Source organism: Mustelus asterias, chromosome 13 (assembly GCF_964213995.1).
Source record: "Mustelus asterias chromosome 13, sMusAst1.hap1.1, whole genome shotgun sequence".
Classification (NCBI taxonomy): Eukaryota; Metazoa; Chordata; class Chondrichthyes; order Carcharhiniformes; family Triakidae; genus Mustelus; species Mustelus asterias.
In genome coordinates this window covers 50,289,863-50,305,878 of record NC_135813.1, presented here as the reverse complement: position 1 = coordinate 50,305,878, position 16,016 = coordinate 50,289,863, and the positions used below count along the sequence as shown (strand labels likewise).

Below are 16,016 nucleotides of genomic sequence, written 5' to 3'. Positions count from 1 at the left end.
CATCAGTTCCACAGCCTACACACTGTAACATCAGTTCCACAGCCTACACACTGTAACATCAGTTCCACAGTCTACACACTGTAACATCAGTTCCACAGCCTACACACTGTAACATCAGTTCCACAGCCTACACACTGTAACATCAGTTCCACAGTCTACACACTGTAACATCAGTTCCACAGTCTACACACTGTAACATCAGTTCCACAGTCTACACACTGTAACATCAGTTCCACAGCCTACACACTGTAACATCAGTTCCACAGTCTACACACTGCAACATCAGTTCCACAGTCTACACACTGTAACATCAGTTCCACAGCCTGCACACTGTAACATCAGTTCCACAGTCTGCACACTGCAACATCAGTTCCACAGTCTACACACTGTAACATCAGTTCCACAGCCTGCACACTGTAACATCAGTTCCACAGTCTACACACTGCAACATCAGTTCCACAGTCTACACACTGTAACATCAGTTCCACAGTCTACACACTGTAACATCAGTTCCACAGTCTACATACTGTAACATCAGTTCCACAGTCTACATACTGTAACATCAGTTCCACAGCCTACACACTGTAACATCAGTTCCACAGTCTACACACTGTAACATCAGTTCCACAGTCTACATACTGTAACATCAGTTCCACAGCCTGCACACTGTAACATCAGTTCCACAGTCTACATACTGTAACATCAGTTCCACAGCCTACACACTGTAACATCAGTTCCACAGTCTACACACTGTAACATCTGTTCCACAGTCTACACACTGTAACATCAGTTCCACAGTCTACACACTGTAACATCAGTTCCACAGTCTACACACTGTAACATCTGTTCCACAGTCTACACACTGTAACATCAGTTCCACAGCCTACACACTGTAACATCAGTTCCACAGTCTACACACTGTAACATCAGTTCCACAGCCTACACACTGTAACATCAGTTCCACAGTCTACACACTGCAAAATCAGTTCCACAGCCTACACACTGTAACATCAGTTCCACAGCCTGCACACTGTAACATCAGTTCCACAGTCTACACACTGTAACATCAGTTCCACAGCCTACACACTGTAACATCAGTTCCACAGTCTACACACTGCAAAATCAGTTCCACAGCCTGCACACTGTAACATCAGTTCCACAGCCTGCACACTGTAACATCAGTTCCACAGCCTGCACACTGTAACATCAGTTCCACAGCCTGCACACTGTAACATCAGTTCCACAGTCTACACACTGTAACATCTGTTCCACAGTCTAAACACTGTAACATCAGTTCCACAGTCTACACACTGTAACATCAGTTCCACAGTCTACACACTGTAACATCAGTTCCACAGTCTACACACTGTAACATCAGTTCCACAGCCTACACACTGTAACATCAGTTCCACAGTCTACACACTGTAACATCTGTTCCACAGTCTACACACTGTAACATCAGTTCCACAGTCTACACACTGTAACATCAGTTCCACAGTCTACACACTGTAACATCAGTTCCACAGTCTACACACTGTAACATCAGTTCCACAGTCTACACACTGTAACATCAGTTCCACAGTCTACACACTGTAACATCTGTTCCACAGTCTACACACTGTAACATCAGTTACACAGCCTACACACTGTAACATCAGTTCCACAGTCTACACACTGTAACATCAGTTCCACAGCCTACACACTGTAACATCAGTTCCACAGTCTACACACTGTAACATCAGTTCCACAGCCTACACACTGTAACATCAGTTCCACAGTCTACACACTGTAACATCAGTTCCACAGCCTACACACTGTAACACCAGTTCCACAGCCTACACACTGTAACATCAGTTCCACAGTCTACACACTGCAACATCAGTTCCACAGTCTACACACTGTAACATCAGTTCCACAGCCTGCACACTGTAACATCAGTTCCACAGTCTGCACACTGCAACATCAGTTCCACAGTCTACACACTGTAACATCAGTTCCACAGCCTGCACACTGCAACATCAGTTCCACAGTCTACACACTGTAACATCAGTTCCACAGTCTACATACTGTAACATCAGTTCCACAGTCTACACACTGCAACATCAGTTCCACAGTCTACACACTGTAACATCAGTTCCACAGTCTACACACTGTAACATCAGTTCCACAGTCTACATACTGTAACATCAGTTCCACAGCCTGCACACTGTAACATCAGTTCCACAGTCTACATACTGTAACATCAGTTCCACAGCCTACACACTGTAACATCAGTTCCACAGTCTACACACTGTAACATCTGTTCCACAGTCTACACACTGTAACATCAGTTCCACAGTCTACACACTGTAACATCAGTTCCACAGTCTACACACTGTAACATCTGTTCCACAGTCTACACACTGTAACATCAGTTCCACAGCCTACACACTGTAACATCAGTTCCACAGTCTACACACTGTAACATCAGTTCCACAGCCTACACACTGTAACATCAGTTCCACAGTCTACACACTGCAAAATCAGTTCCACAGCCTACACACTGTAACATCAGTTCCACAGCCTGCACACTGTAACATCAGTTCCACAGTCTACACACTGTAACATCAGTTCCACAGCCTGCACACTGTAACATCAGTTCCACAGCCTGCACACTGTAACATCAGTTCCACAGCCTGCACACTGTAACATCAGTTCCACAGCCTGCACACTGTAACATCAGTTCCACAGCCTGCACACTGTAACATCAGTTCCACAGCCTGCACACTGTAACATCAGTTCCACAGTCTACACACTGTAACATCTGTTCCACAGTCTACACACTGTAACATCAGTTCCACAGTCTACACACTGTAACATCAGTTCCACAGTCTACACACTGTAACATCAGTTCCACAGTCTACACACTGTAACATCAGTTCCACAGCCTACACACTGTAACATCAGTTCCACAGTCTACACACTGTAACATCTGTTCCACAGTCTACACACTGTAACATCAGTTCCACAGTCTACACACTGTAACATCAGTTCCACAGTCTACACACTGTAACATCAGTTCCACAGTCTACACACTGTAACATCAGTTCCACAGTCTACACACTGTAACATCAGTTCCACAGTCTACACACTGTAACATCTGTTCCACAGTCTACACACTGTAACATCAGTTACACAGCCTACACACTGTAACATCAGTTCCACAGTCTACACACTGTAACATCAGTTCCACAGCCTACACACTGTAACATCAGTTCCACAGTCTACACACTGTAACATCAGTTCCACAGCCTACACACTGTAACATCAGTTCCACAGTCTACACACTGTAACATCAGTTCCACAGCCTACACACTGTAACATCAGTTCCACAGTCTACACACTGTAACATCAGTTCCACAGCCTACACACTGTAACATCAGTTCCACAGTCTACACACTGTAACATCAGTTCCACAGTCTACACACTGTAACATCAGTTCCACAGCCTACACACTGTAACATCAGTTCCACAGTCTACACACTGTAACATCAGTTCCACAGTCTACACACTGTAACATCAGTTCCACAGTCTACACACTGTAACATCTGTTCCACAGTCTACACACTGTAACATCAGTTCCACAGCCTACACACTGTAACATCAGTTCCACAGTCGACACACTGTAACATCTGTTCCACAGTCTACACACTGTAACATCAGTTCCACAGCCTACACACTGTAACATCAGTTCCACAGTCTACACACTGTAACATCAGTTCCACAGTCTACACACTGTAACATCAGTTCCACAGCCTACACACTGTAACATCAGTTCCACAGCCTACACACTGTAACATCAGTTCCACAGTCTACACACTGTAACATCAGTTCCACAGTCTACACACTGTAACATCAGTTCCACAGTCTACATACTGTAACATCAGTTCCACAGTCTACACACTGTAACATCAGTTCCACAGTCTACACACTGTAACATCAGTTCCACAGTCTACATACTGTAACATCAGTTCCACAGCCTACACACTGTAACATCAGTTCCACAGTCTACACACTGTAACATCAGTTCCACAGTCTACACACTGTAACATCAGTTCCACAGTCTACATACTGTAACATCTGTTCCACAGTCTACACACTGTAACATCAGTTCCACAGTCTACATACTGTAACATCAGTTCCACAGCCTACACACTGTAACATCAGTTCCACAGTCTACACACTGTAACATCAGTTCCACAGTCTACATACTGTAACATCAGTTCCACAGTCTACACACTGTAACATCAGTTCCACAGTCTACACACTGTAACATCAGTTCCACAGTCTACACACTGTAACATCAGTTCCACAGTCTACACACTGTAACATCAGTTCCACAGTCTACATACTGTAACATCAGTTCCACAGTCTACACACTGTAACATCAGTTCCACAGTCTACACACTGTAACATCAGTTCCACAGTCTACACACTGTAACATCAGTTCCACAGTCTACACACTGTAACATCAGTTCCACAGTCTACATACTGTAACATCAGTTCCACAGTCTACACACTGTAACATCTGTTCCACAGTCTACACACTGTAACATCAGTTCCACAGTCTACACACTGTAACATCAGTTCCACAGTCTACATACTGTAACATCTGTTCCACAGTCTACACACTGTAACATCAGTTCCACAGTCTACACACTGTAACATCAGTTCCACAGTCTACACACTGTAACATCAGTTCCACAGTCTACACACTGTAACATCAGTTCCACAGTCTACATACTGTAACATCAGTTCCACAGTCTGCACACTGTAACATCAGTTCCACAGTCTACACACTGTAACATCAGTTCCACAGTCTACACACTGTAACATCAGTTCCACAGTCTACACACTGTAACATCAGTTCCACAGTCTACACACTGTAACATCAGTTCCACAGTCTACATACTGTAACATCAGTTCCACAGTCTACACACTGTAACATCAGTTCCACAGTCTACATACTGTAACATCAGTTCCACAGTCTACACACTGTAACATCAGTTCCACAGTCTACACACTGTAACATCAGTTCCACAGTCTACATACTGTAACATCAGTTCCACAGTCTACATACTGTAACATCAGTTCCACAGTCTACACACTGTAACATCAGTTCCACAGTCTACACACTGTAACATCAGTTCCACAGTCTACATACTGTAACATCAGTTCCACAGTCTACATACTGTAACATCAGTTCCACAGCCTACACACTGTAACATCAGTTCCACAGTCTACACACTGTAACATCAGTTCCACAGTCTACACACTGTAACATCAGTTCCACAGTCTGCACACTGTAACATCAGTTCCACAGTCTACACACTGTAACATCAGTTCCACAGTCTACACACTGTAACATCAGTTCCACAGTCTACATACTGTAACATCAGTTCCACAGTCTACATACTGTAACATCAGTTCCACAGCCTACACACTGTAACATCAGTTCCACAGTCTACACACTGTAACATCAGTTCCACAGTCTACACACTGTAACATCAGTTCCACAGTCTACATACTGTAACATCTGTTCCACAGTCTACACACTGTAACATCAGTTCCACAGTCTACATACTGTAACATCAGTTCCACAGCCTACACACTGTAACATCAGTTCCACAGTCTACACACTGTAACATCAGTTCCACAGTCTACACACTGTAACATCAGTTCCACAGTCTACACACTGTAACATCAGTTCCACAGTCTACACACTGTAACATCAGTTCCACAGTCTACACACTGTAACATCAGTTCCACAGCCTACACACTGTAACATCAGTTCCACAGTCTACACACTGTAACATCAGTTCCACAGTCTACACACTGTAACATCAGTTCCACAGTCTACACACTGTAACATCTGTTCCACAGTCTACACACTGTAACATCAGTTCCACAGCCTACACACTGTAACATCAGTTCCACAGTCTACACACTGTAACATCAGTTCCACAGTCTACACACTGTAACATCTGTTCCACAGTCTACACACTGTAACATGAGTTCCACAGCCTACACATTGTAACATCAGTTCCACAGCCTACACACTGTAACATCAGTTCCACAGTCTACACACTGTAACATCAGTTCCACAGCCTACACATTGTAACATCAGTTCCACAGCCTACACACTGTAACATCAGTTCCACAGTCTACACACTGTAACATCAGTTCCACAGCCTACACATTGTAACATCAGTTCCACAGCCTACACACTGTAACATCAGTTCCACAGTCTACACACTGTAACATCAGTTCCACCGCCTACATACTGTAACATCAGTTCCACAGTCTACACACTGTAACATCAGTTCCACAGCCTGCACACTGCAACATCAGTTCCACAGCCTACACACTGTAACATCAGTTCCACAGTCTACATACTGTAACATCAGTTCCACAGCCTACACACTGTAACATCAGTTCCACAGTCTACACACTGTAACATCAGTTCCACAGCCTACACACTGTAACATCAGTTCCACAGTCTACATACTGTAACATCAGTTCCACAGCCTACACACTGTAACATCAGTTCCACAGTCTACACACTGTAACATCTGTTCCACAGTCTACACACTGTAACATCAGTTCCACAGTCTACACACTGTAACATCTGTTCCACAGTCTACACACTGTAACATCAGTTCCACAGCCTACACATTGTAACATCAGTTCCACAGCCTACACACTGTAACATCAGTTCCACAGTCTACACACTGTAACATCAGTTCCACAGCCTACACATTGTAACATCAGTTCCACAGCCTACACACTGTAACATCAGTTCCACAGTCTACACACTGTAACATCAGTTCCACAGCCTACACATTGTAACATCAGTTCCACAGCCTACACACTGTAACATCAGTTCCACAGTCTACACACTGTAACATCAGTTCCACAGTCTACATACTGTAACATCAGTTCCACAGCCTACACACTGTAACATCAGTTCCACAATCTACACACTGTAACATCAGTTCCACAGTCTACATACTGTAACATCAGTTCCACAGTCTACACACTGTAACATCAGTTCCACAGCCTACACACTGTAACATCAGTTCCACAATCTACACACTGTAACATCAGTTCCACAGTCTACATACTGTAACATCAGTTCCACAGTCTACACACTGTAACATCAGTTCCACAGTCTACATACTGTAACATCAGTTCCACAGCCTACACACTGTAACATCAGTTCCACAGTCTACGCACTGTAACATCAGTTCCACAGCCTACATACTGTAACATCAGTTCCACAGTCTACACACTGTAACATCAGTTCCACAGCCTGCACACTGTAACATCAGTTCCACAGTCTACATACTGTAACATCAGTTCCACAGCCTACACACTGTAACATCAGTTCCACAGTCTACACACTGTAACATCAGTTCCACAGTCTACACACTGTAACATCAGTTCCACAGTCTGCACACTGTAACATCAGTTCCACAGTCTACACACTGTAACATCAGTTCCACAGTCTACACACTGTAACATCAGTTCCACAGTCTACACACTGTAACATCAGTTCCACAGTCTACACACTGTAACATCTGTTCCACAGTCTACACACTGTAACATCAGTTCCACAGTCTACACACTGTAACATCAGTTCCACAGTCTACATCCTGTAACATCAGTTCCACAGCCTACACACTGTAACATCAGTTCCACAGTCTACACACTGTAACATCTGTTCCACAGTCTACACACTGTAACATCAGTTCCACAGTCTACACACTGTAACATCAGTTCCACAGTCTACACACTGTAACATCAGTTCCACAGTCTACACACTGTAACATCAGTTCCACAGTCTACATACTGTAACATCTGTTCCACAGTCTACACACTGTAACATCAGTTCCACAGCCTACACCCTCTAACATCAGTTCCATAGGCTACTCACTGTAACATCATTTCCAAAGCCTGTACACTGTAACAGCTGTTCCACAGTCTATACACTGAAACAACAATTCCAGATGTTATACACAGCAACATCAGTTCCAGAGGTTACACAATGAAACATCAGTTCTACAGGATACTCACTGTTATGTAAGTTCCGCAGCCTACACACTGTAACATTAGTTCTACAGGCTACACACTGTAATCTAAGTTCTCCAGCTTACACATTGTAACATGAGTTCCAGAGTCTACACACTGTAATACCAATTCCACTGTATGCACACTGTAACATCTGTTCCACAGCCTACACACTGTAACATTATTTCCACTGTATGCACATTGTAACAACCGTTCCACAGGCTACACACTGCAAAATCAGTTCCACAGTCTGCACACTGTAACATTACTTCCAAAGCCTGCACACTGTAACAGCTGTTCCACAGTCTAAACGCTGAAACATCAGTTCCAGATGTTACACACAGCAACGTCAGTTCCAGAGGTTACTCACTGTTCATGGCAGTTCCACAGTCTGCACACTGCAACATTAGTTCTACAGGCTACACGCTATAATGTAAGTTCTCCAGTTTACACACTGTAACATGAGTTGCACAGCCAGTTTTCTTCTTCAGTTTCCTAAACCAATGAAGCTGATTCTCCCCAGGCCATGGTGACAGAGTGGCAGTGTCTGTCATTAAAAATGTTCGAGGTGAATAAATAGCAGGTTTTGGATAAACTGTTGGTACTAGATGTTGACAACTGGAATTGGATGAGATGTTTCCCAGGATATTGAAGTGAAATTGTAGAGGCACTGGCCATAATCTTTCAGTATTACGTAGATGCAGGGGACAAGCCGTGTAGCTGGTGAATTGCAAACAATTTCCCCTTTTCAAAAATCATTTTGGATAAAATCAGCAATTTCAGTACACTATAAATAAGTAGGTCTTACCGATCATATACAAAGTCAGCCGTGACTTTAGTCAGTTCCTCATTGGTTGAAATTGTTACCTTGCCAATTGCCAACTCTTTCTCAATTTTCTTAATGAATGAGGGACAATTGCAGCCATTTCCAATTGAAAACCATGTGCCACGAAACTGCAAGAAAAGAACACAGTTAAAACTGCAGTCTCGAAACCCAGGATCCAGAGTTGATGAATTGTGATTGATAGTCCACTAAATTCAAAAAGATGAATGTGTATTTATGAAGTGCTTTTAACATAACATGGGACTGTAGCACACTGGGCGGCATGGTGGCACAGTGGTTAGCACTGCTGCCTCACAGCGTCAGAATTGAACCCGGGTTTAATTCTGACCTCATGTGACTGTATGTGTGGAGTTTGCACATTCTGCCCGTGTCTGCGTGGGTTGGCTCTGGTGCTCTGAGTGCTCTGGTTTCTTCTCACAGTCCAAAGATGTGCAATTAGATGGATTGCCCATGCTAAATCACCCTTAGTATCCCAAGATGTGTAGGTTAGGGGATTTGTGGGGTAAATGTGTGAGGTTATGGGGATAGGGGAAGAGGGGCAGGGTTGTGGTCCTTGGTAAGATGCGCTGTTATAGGATTGGTGCAGACTCGATGAGCTGAATGGCATCCTTCTGCACTGTAGGGATTCTGTAATTCTATAAAGATATTTCACAGGAGTGTGCAGCAGCCAAGTTTAACCCTGAACTTCATCAGGAAATGTTCAGACAAATGACCAAATTCTTGGCCAAAGAGGAGATTTTAAGGAACATCTTAAAGGACAAAAGTGAAACATAGAAACTAGAAGCAGGAGTCGGGCATTCAGCCCTTCGAGCTTGCTCTGCCATTCATTTTGATCATCGAATTCAATATCCTGATCCCCCTTTCTTCCCATATCCCTTGATCCCTTTAGCCCCAAGAGCTATATCCAATTTCTTCTTGAAATCAGACAATGTTTTGTCCTCAACTCCATTCTGTGGTAGTGAATTCCACACATTCACTGTTGGAATGTAACCGGTGACAACTTTGTATTGGATATAATGTGACCAATGGTAACAAGATATAAGGGTCAGCTGACCCAGTAACCAATTACAGAATGATGTGATAGTCAGCTGACTCACTATAAATAAGAACCTGAATAGAATTGTGGAGCATTTGGGTTAGCTCAGGACGAGGCCCCAAGTTTGGAGTAATGGTGTTACTTTATTAACCCTTTCCTTGTTTTATAAGTTGGAGTAAGTTTTGTTTTATTTTTATTGTCTGCATTTGAAGATTTACTTCTGAAGAAACATTGGTAGCAGAATAAAACCCATCGTAACTTGGTGTTTGTTTTTGAAGAAGTACTACAACCATGGCAGAAGGTAGAAGTAAACCGGCGGGATTTGATTGTCCCCCTGTCTTTTCAGATGCCGAACCGCATCGGCAATGGAAGGCAGAAATGGAAATGTGAACCCTTGTTACCTCAATACCAAAAAAAAAAGCAAGATATGGCATTGGCTTTGTCACTTCCAATTAGGAGCAAGATAAGGAGCAAAGTATTTTCCAATTGGACGGCAGATGCCGTAAATAAAGAAGGGCTGCAGCTCCTGCTACAATACTTCGATAAGTTTCACCAAAAAATGAGTTCTTGGAGAATTATGAAGGATGGATGATGCTTGACAGGATTAGGAGACAAGATACCCTGTCCATGGAAGAAAATATCATGGATTTTGACAGGGGCCGTAACAGGCAAATGAAATTTAATTTGGAGATTCCCGATGCAGTATTGGCCTTTAAGTTCTTAGACTGTGCATGTCTGTTGCACATGGATACTCTTTTAGTAATGACTGGAATACAATTAAGGGGACAAAGCCCCTCTTTGATCAAATGGCAGCATCATTAAAAAAGTTTTTCGGGAAACAATCCTTCCCTGTCACCTTGTTCAATACAGACTGGAATGCCATAGCACCCAGAATGGAGGAGTCAATGATGACTCAACCGCATGCCAGACCAAATGGTACATGAAGACCTTTAAACAGAGACAGTTATATTAATAACAGACCGAGTGTTGAAAACGGTTATAACCGATTTGAAAATGGGGAAAGAAGACGCACATGGGATACTGATAAAAGACGTTTAAATCGAAGGAATGCTGGAGGGATTGTGAATCGCTGTTTCCAATGTGATTCCCCATACCACTAAATTGTAAACTATCCGCAAAAAACAAATCATTTTTTGAAACCACGTGTGACGCAGAATATGTGGAAGCCAACAGTGACGAGGGTAAGAACCAGGAAAGCACAATTTTGGTGGCAGAAAAGTTGAGTCACATAATGAGCATTCTGATGATAGACTCTTTCAACTGTGTTGTTTTAGATAGTGGACGTACATCCATTGTCTGCGGCCAAGATTGGCTAGATTGTATTTAGGGTCTTTTGATCATAAAGACCTAAAGAAAGTAAAAGATTTGGAGATGAGAACACTCGAACGTCCTCCAAAAAGGTGATACTTCCCTGTAGGATTGCGGGAATCAGTTTACTTATAAGAACAGATGTCATTTCCAGTGGTCTAACCTTTGTTGTTAAGCAGGTCTGCAATGAAGAAAGCTCAGCTGACCATCGATTTGAAACAGGATAAAGCTGTGGTATTTGGGAAAACTGTGGACCTACATTTTACAAGATCTGGCCATTATTGTCTTCCTTTAAGCAAACCGAAATTATCAGACCAACGGATTCATGACGCATTAGTGTCGCTAACAAACAAAGCATGATGGACAAAAAGATTATTCTGAAACTCCATAAGCAGTTTGGTCATCCAGCACCACAGAAACTAAGAGCTCTGCTGCAGGATGCAGTTGTGCTGGACAAAGGACATAATGATCTCATAGAACAAATACCAGCCTACTGTGAAATTTGCATATAATATAGACGGACACCCCCGCATCCAGTCGTGAGTCTACCATTAGCACAAGATTTCAATGGTATAGTGGCAATGGATCTAAAGATATGGGACAAGAACAAAGGCGTCTAACTTTTGCATTTTGTGGACATGGCCACCCGGTTTAGCATATCCACGGTGATTCACAGCAAACATAAAAACATGATTATAGATAAAGTTGTGACGCACTGCATTGGAATAGGATTGGGAGCACCGTCTAAATTTTTGACGGACAATGGGGGCGAATTCGTAAATGATGAGTTTCAAGATATGTGCAAACATTTAAATGTTGTAATAATGCAGACTACAGCAGGGAGCCCATTCAGTAATGGGCTATGTGAAAGGAATCACGCAATTATAGATGACATGTTGTATAAAATTTTGGCAGATCAATCAGGTTGCATTAGCATGGGCAATGCACGTGAAAAATTTGTTGCAAATAGTGGGGGACTATAGTCCATACCAGTTGGTATACGGGAGGAATCCAAAGTTGCCATCAGTATTAACAGATGTCCCCCCCGTCGCTAGAAGAGACAAGCATTGGCTCCATGTTTTCTGCACACTTAAACGCTATGCATACAGGGAGAAAGGCCTTCATTAAGGCTGAGGGTTACGGGAATAGGGCCTGGGTGGGATTGTGGTCGGTGCAGACTCGATGGGCCGAATGGCCTCCTTCTGTCCTGCAGGGATTCCATGGATTCTATCCGGTCTTGTCTGTGTAATTCAGCTGTCCTATCAAACTCCTCAACAATTCTATTTCTGTTTCATTGGCCCGTTCCTCTTTTTCCATTGACCTTTCTCTAGTGATTGGAATGGGATCAATACTATTTGGATATCCCTGTTGACTCATCGTTACACCAGATGTACTTTATCGGATATCAAGACCAAGATATCGAAAAGCACCAGTGCTTGACTCCCTACTTTAAATTCTGTTTTCAGCTTCTCAATTATCCTTTTCTCAAATTCTTTTGTGCCACCCCATTGGAAATCACCCACATGCATCACAAAAATTCCAACTAGTTTTCCTTCAGCCTTCCAGTAAAACATTGCTGGATCTGATTTTAACTGGACACAGCCAGTCTTCAGCAATACAGATCGTACAAAGAAATAGCAAATCCTTGATGCATCACTTCACCCATGTACGCATTTGTTCAATTTCCACAAATGTCCCTGCTTCTTTGGGTGGCCTCAAAAAAACTTCCCGATTGATTGAATTATTTATTTATTTATTTCGTCAGTCAGTGTGTTTTTTTTTGGCCTTTACTTTTGTAGTAGTATTTTTCTTAAGTTTAAAGTGAAAACCGGAAGTGGGCTGCTAAGGAGTCTGGGAAGGGTTTTTTAAAAAAACTTTAAAAGTCAGTTACCTGGGAGGATCACCCTCATTGTTCCACTGGAGCAAGCAGAGAGGGAGTGATTTGACGCAGGAGTGTTGGTGAGAGATTGATTGAATTATTTATTTCGTCAGTTAGTGTGTTTTTTTTTGGCCTTTACTTTTGTAGCAGTATTTTTCTTAAGTTTAAAGTGAAAACCGGAAGTGGGCTGCTAAGGAGTCTGGGAAGGGTTTTTTAAGCGCGCGAAGTATAAAAGGTAGGCTGCAGTATACAGCGGGCAGCATCGAAGGCGGGCAGTGTAGTGAGTGGGAAGCAGAGTGTGAACTATAAGGGCTTTGGCTCACAGGGCTTCAGGGGACAGGGCGAGCAGGGGTGAGTTTAATTCATTTTTGCTGTTTCTACCTGGTACTGGCAAGGAGATGGGTGTGCAGATCTAGAGGGGATGGGTGTGCAGGCAGTGCAATGTTCCTCTTGCACTATGTTTGAGGTGAGGGACTCCGTCAGTGTCCCTGCTGATTACACCTGTGGGAAGTGCACCCATCTGCAGCTCCTCCAAAACCGTGTTAGGGAACTGGAGCTGGAGTTGGATGAACTCAGGATCATGAGGGACGCAGAGCTGGCCATAGACACAAGCTTTAGGGATACAGTTACTCCGAGGAATGAAAATAGATGGGTGATGGTGAGAGGGGCTGGGAGGAAGCAGTCAGTGCAGGGATCCCCTGTGGTCGTTCCCTTAGCAACAAGTATTCCGCTTTGGATACGGTTGAGGGGGACGACATACCAGTGGTGAGCCGCAGTGAGAGGATCTCCAGCACTGTGTCCGTCTCTGTGGCTCGGGAGGGTAAGGGGGAGAGCGGGAGGGCAATAGTTATTGGGGACTCGTTAGTTAGAGGGATAGATAGGAGGTTCTGTGGCAGCAAAAGAGACTCGAGGATGGTATGTTGCCTACCAGATGCCAGGGTCCGTGACGTCTCGGACCGTGTTTTCCGGATTCTGAAGGGGGAGGGGAAACAGTCACAAGTCGTGGTACACATTGGTACCAACGACATAGGTAAGAGAAGGGACGGGGATTTAAAACAGGAATTTCGGGAGCTGGGCTGGAAGCTGAGAGCCAAGGCAAAACATGTGGTCATCTCTGGTACGTTACCGGTGCCATGTGATAGCGAGTTGAGGAACAGGGAGAGAGTGCAGTTAAACATGTGGTTGCAGGGATGGTGTAGGAGGGAGGGTTTCAGATACGTGGATAATTGGAACACATTCTGGGGAAGGTGGGACCTGTACAAACAGGACGGGGTGCACCTGAACCAGAGGAGCACCAATATCCTGGGAGGGAAATTTGATACGGCTCTTCAGGTGGGTATAAACTAATTTGTCTGGGGAGTGGGAAAAGGAGTTGTAGTCCAGAAGTCAGTGTTGAAGGTGATGAGGTATTGGGGAAGGTATCAGGGTCAAGGGTGGGTACCGGTAGACAGGAAGGTGGGTTGAAGTGTGTCTACTTCAATGCAAGGAGCATCCGGAACAAGGTAGATGAACTTGGGGTGTGGATTGGTACTTGGGACTACGATGTTGTGGCCATTACGGAGACGTGGGTAGAACAAGGACAGGAATGGTTGTTGGACGTTCCGGGGTATAGATGTTTCAGTAAGTGTAGGGAAGCTGGTAAAAGAGGTGGAGGAGTAGCATTGTTAATCAAGGATAGTTTAATGGCTGCGGAAAGGCACTTCGAGGGGGATCTGCACACTGAGGTAATATGGGCTAAAGTTAGAAATAGGAAAGGAGCGGTCACGTTGTTAGGAGTTTACTATAGGGCCCCAAATAGTAATAGAGATGTGGAGGAAGAAATTGCTAAGCAGATTATGGATATGTGTGGGGGTCACAGGGTACTTGTCATGGGGGACTTTAACGTTCCAAATATTGATTGGAACCTTTGTAGGTCAAATAGTTCGGATGGGGCAGTTTTTGTGCAGTGTGTGCAGGAGGGTTTCCTGACACAATATGTGGATAGGCCGACAAGAGGTGAGGCCACATTGGATTTGGTACTGGGAAATGAACCGGGCCAAGTGTTAGATTTGGTTGTGGGAGAGCACTTTGGAGATAGTGACCACAATTCGGTGTCTTTTGTTATTGCAATGGGGAGGGATAGGGCCGTACGGCAGGGCAAGGTTTACAATTGGGGGAGAGGTAATTATGATGCGATTAGGCAAGAATTAGGGGGCATAAGATGGGAACAGAAACTGTCAGGGAAAGGCACTAATGAAAAGTGGAACTTTTTCAAGGAACAAATACTGGGTGTCCTTGATAGGTATGTCCCTGTCAGGCAGGGAGGAAATGGCCGAGTGAGGGAACCATGGTTCACAAAAGAGGTGGAATGTCTTGTGAAAAGGAAGAGGGAAGCTTATGTAGGGATGAGGAAACAAGGTTCAGATGGCTCGATTGAGGGTTATAAGTTAGCAAGGAATGAGCTGAAAAAGGGGCTGAGGAGAGCTAGGAGGGTACATGAGAAGTCCTTGGTGGGTCGGATCAAGGAAAACCCCAAGGCTTTTTACTCTTATGTGAGGAATAAAAGAATGACCAGGGTGAGGTTAGGGCCGGTCAAGGACAGTGGTGGGAACTTGTGTATGGAGTCAGTAGAGAAGGCGAGGTGATGAATGAATACTTTTCTTCAGTGTTCACCAAGGAGAGGGGCCATGTTTTTGAGGAAGAGAAGGTGTTACAGGCTAATAGGCTGGAGGAAATAGATGTTCGGAGGGAGGATGTACTGGCAGTTTTGAATAAACTGAAGGTCGATAAGTCCCCTGGGCCTGATGAAATATATCCTAGGATTCTTTGGGAGGCAAGGG

At 43.9% G+C, this 16,016-nt stretch overlaps 1 protein-coding gene across 2 annotated transcripts in view; it reads right to left on the bottom strand.

Moving 5' to 3' along the window:
• Positions 1 to 16,016, bottom strand: part of LOC144502611 (protein AMBP-like) — a 197,806-nt gene that overhangs the window by 163,835 nt on the left and 17,955 nt on the right. For both annotated transcript variants that reach the window (XM_078226749.1, XM_078226748.1), the window contains exon 2: positions 8,918 to 9,063. In XM_078226749.1, coding sequence (XP_078082875.1) covers positions 8,918 to 9,063 — 146 coding nt within the window. The remainder of the gene's footprint in view (positions 1 to 8,917; positions 9,064 to 16,016) is intronic.